This window comes from Chaetura pelagica, unplaced genomic scaffold (genome assembly GCF_000747805.2).
Source record: "Chaetura pelagica isolate M959 unplaced genomic scaffold, ChaPel_1.0 scaffold375, whole genome shotgun sequence".
Classification (NCBI taxonomy): Eukaryota; Metazoa; Chordata; class Aves; order Apodiformes; family Apodidae; genus Chaetura; species Chaetura pelagica.
Window position 1 is genome coordinate 19281 of NW_009953389.1, and position 1185 is coordinate 20465.

The 1185-nt window shown below is 56.7% G+C and overlaps 1 protein-coding gene across 1 annotated transcript in view; it reads left to right on the top strand.

Moving 5' to 3' along the window:
- GABBR1 (gamma-aminobutyric acid (GABA) B receptor, 1) overlaps positions 1-980 on the top strand; it is a gene marked incomplete at both ends in the record, with an annotated part of 12891 nt that extends 11911 nt beyond the window's left edge. Inside the window, one exon of the mRNA XM_009998298.1 lies at positions 837-980. Coding sequence (XP_009996600.1) covers positions 837-980 — 144 coding nt within the window. The remainder of the gene's footprint in view (positions 1-836) is intronic.
- Between the last annotated feature and the right edge of the window lie 205 nt (positions 981-1185).

Sequence of the window (1185 nt, forward strand, 5' to 3'; positions counted from 1 at the left end):
TTGTAGGGTCAAGGTGTTGCCTCTATGGAGGCTCCATCTCCAGGAGAGTTGTGGAGTTGGGGGTTGATGGTCACCAAGGGGACAATTTGGGGGGTCTGGGGACAGTTCTGACCAGGGGATGGGTTTCAGATGAGGTACCTGATCACCTGTGAGGAGGAACCATCATCCTACGTTGTAGGGACAAGGTGTTGCCTCTGTGGAGGCTTCATCTCCAGGAGGGTCGTGGAGTTGGGGGTTGATGGTCACCAAGGGGACAGAGGGGACAGTTTTGGGGGTTTGGGGACAGTTTTGAGCAGGGGGTGGGTTTCAGATGAGGCACCTGATCACCTGTGAGGAGGAACCAACATCCTATATTGTAGGGTCAAGGTGTTGCCTCTATGGAGGCATCTCCAGGAGGGTTGTGGAGTTGAGGGGTTGATGGTCACCAAGGGGACAGAGGGGACAGTTTGGGGACAGTTTTGAGCAGGGGTTTCAGATGAGGCACCTGATGTGGGGAGGAACCATCATCCCACGTTGTAGGGTCAAGGTGTTGCCTCTATGGAGGCTTCATCTCCAGGAAGGTCATGGAGTTGGGGGTTGATGGTCACCAAGGGGACAGAGGGGACAATTTGGGGGGTCTGGGGACAGTTCTGACCAGGGGGTGGGTTTCAGATGAGGCACCTGAACACCCGTGGGGAGGAACCATCATCCTACGATGGTTCTTGTTGGGTCAAGGTGTTGCCTCTATGGGTGCTTCATCTCCAGGGTTGTGGAGTTGGGGGTTGATGGTCACCAAGGGGACAGATGGGACAATCTGGGGGGTCTGGGGACAGTTTTGAGCAGGGGGTGGGTTTCAGATGAGGCGCCTGATCACCCGTGGGGAGTGGCAGTCGGAGCAGCAGGACACCATGAAAACAGGATCCTCCACCAACAACAACGAGGAGGAGAAGTCCCGGCTGCTGGAGAAGGAGAACAGGGAGCTGGAGAAAATCATTGCTGAGGTGATGGGGGGGAACGGGGACACCCCAAAAATGGGGGTTGGGGGGTGGGTGGAAACCTCACAGGAGTGGTTGCGGGGACACCAAGGTGTGGTTGGGGGGTGGTGGAAACCACAGAGATGTGGTGGGGAACCCCAGAAGGTGGTGTGGGAGGTGGTGGAGACCCCAGAGATGTGGTTTAGGGGGGTTGGAAGTCCTAGAGAAGTGG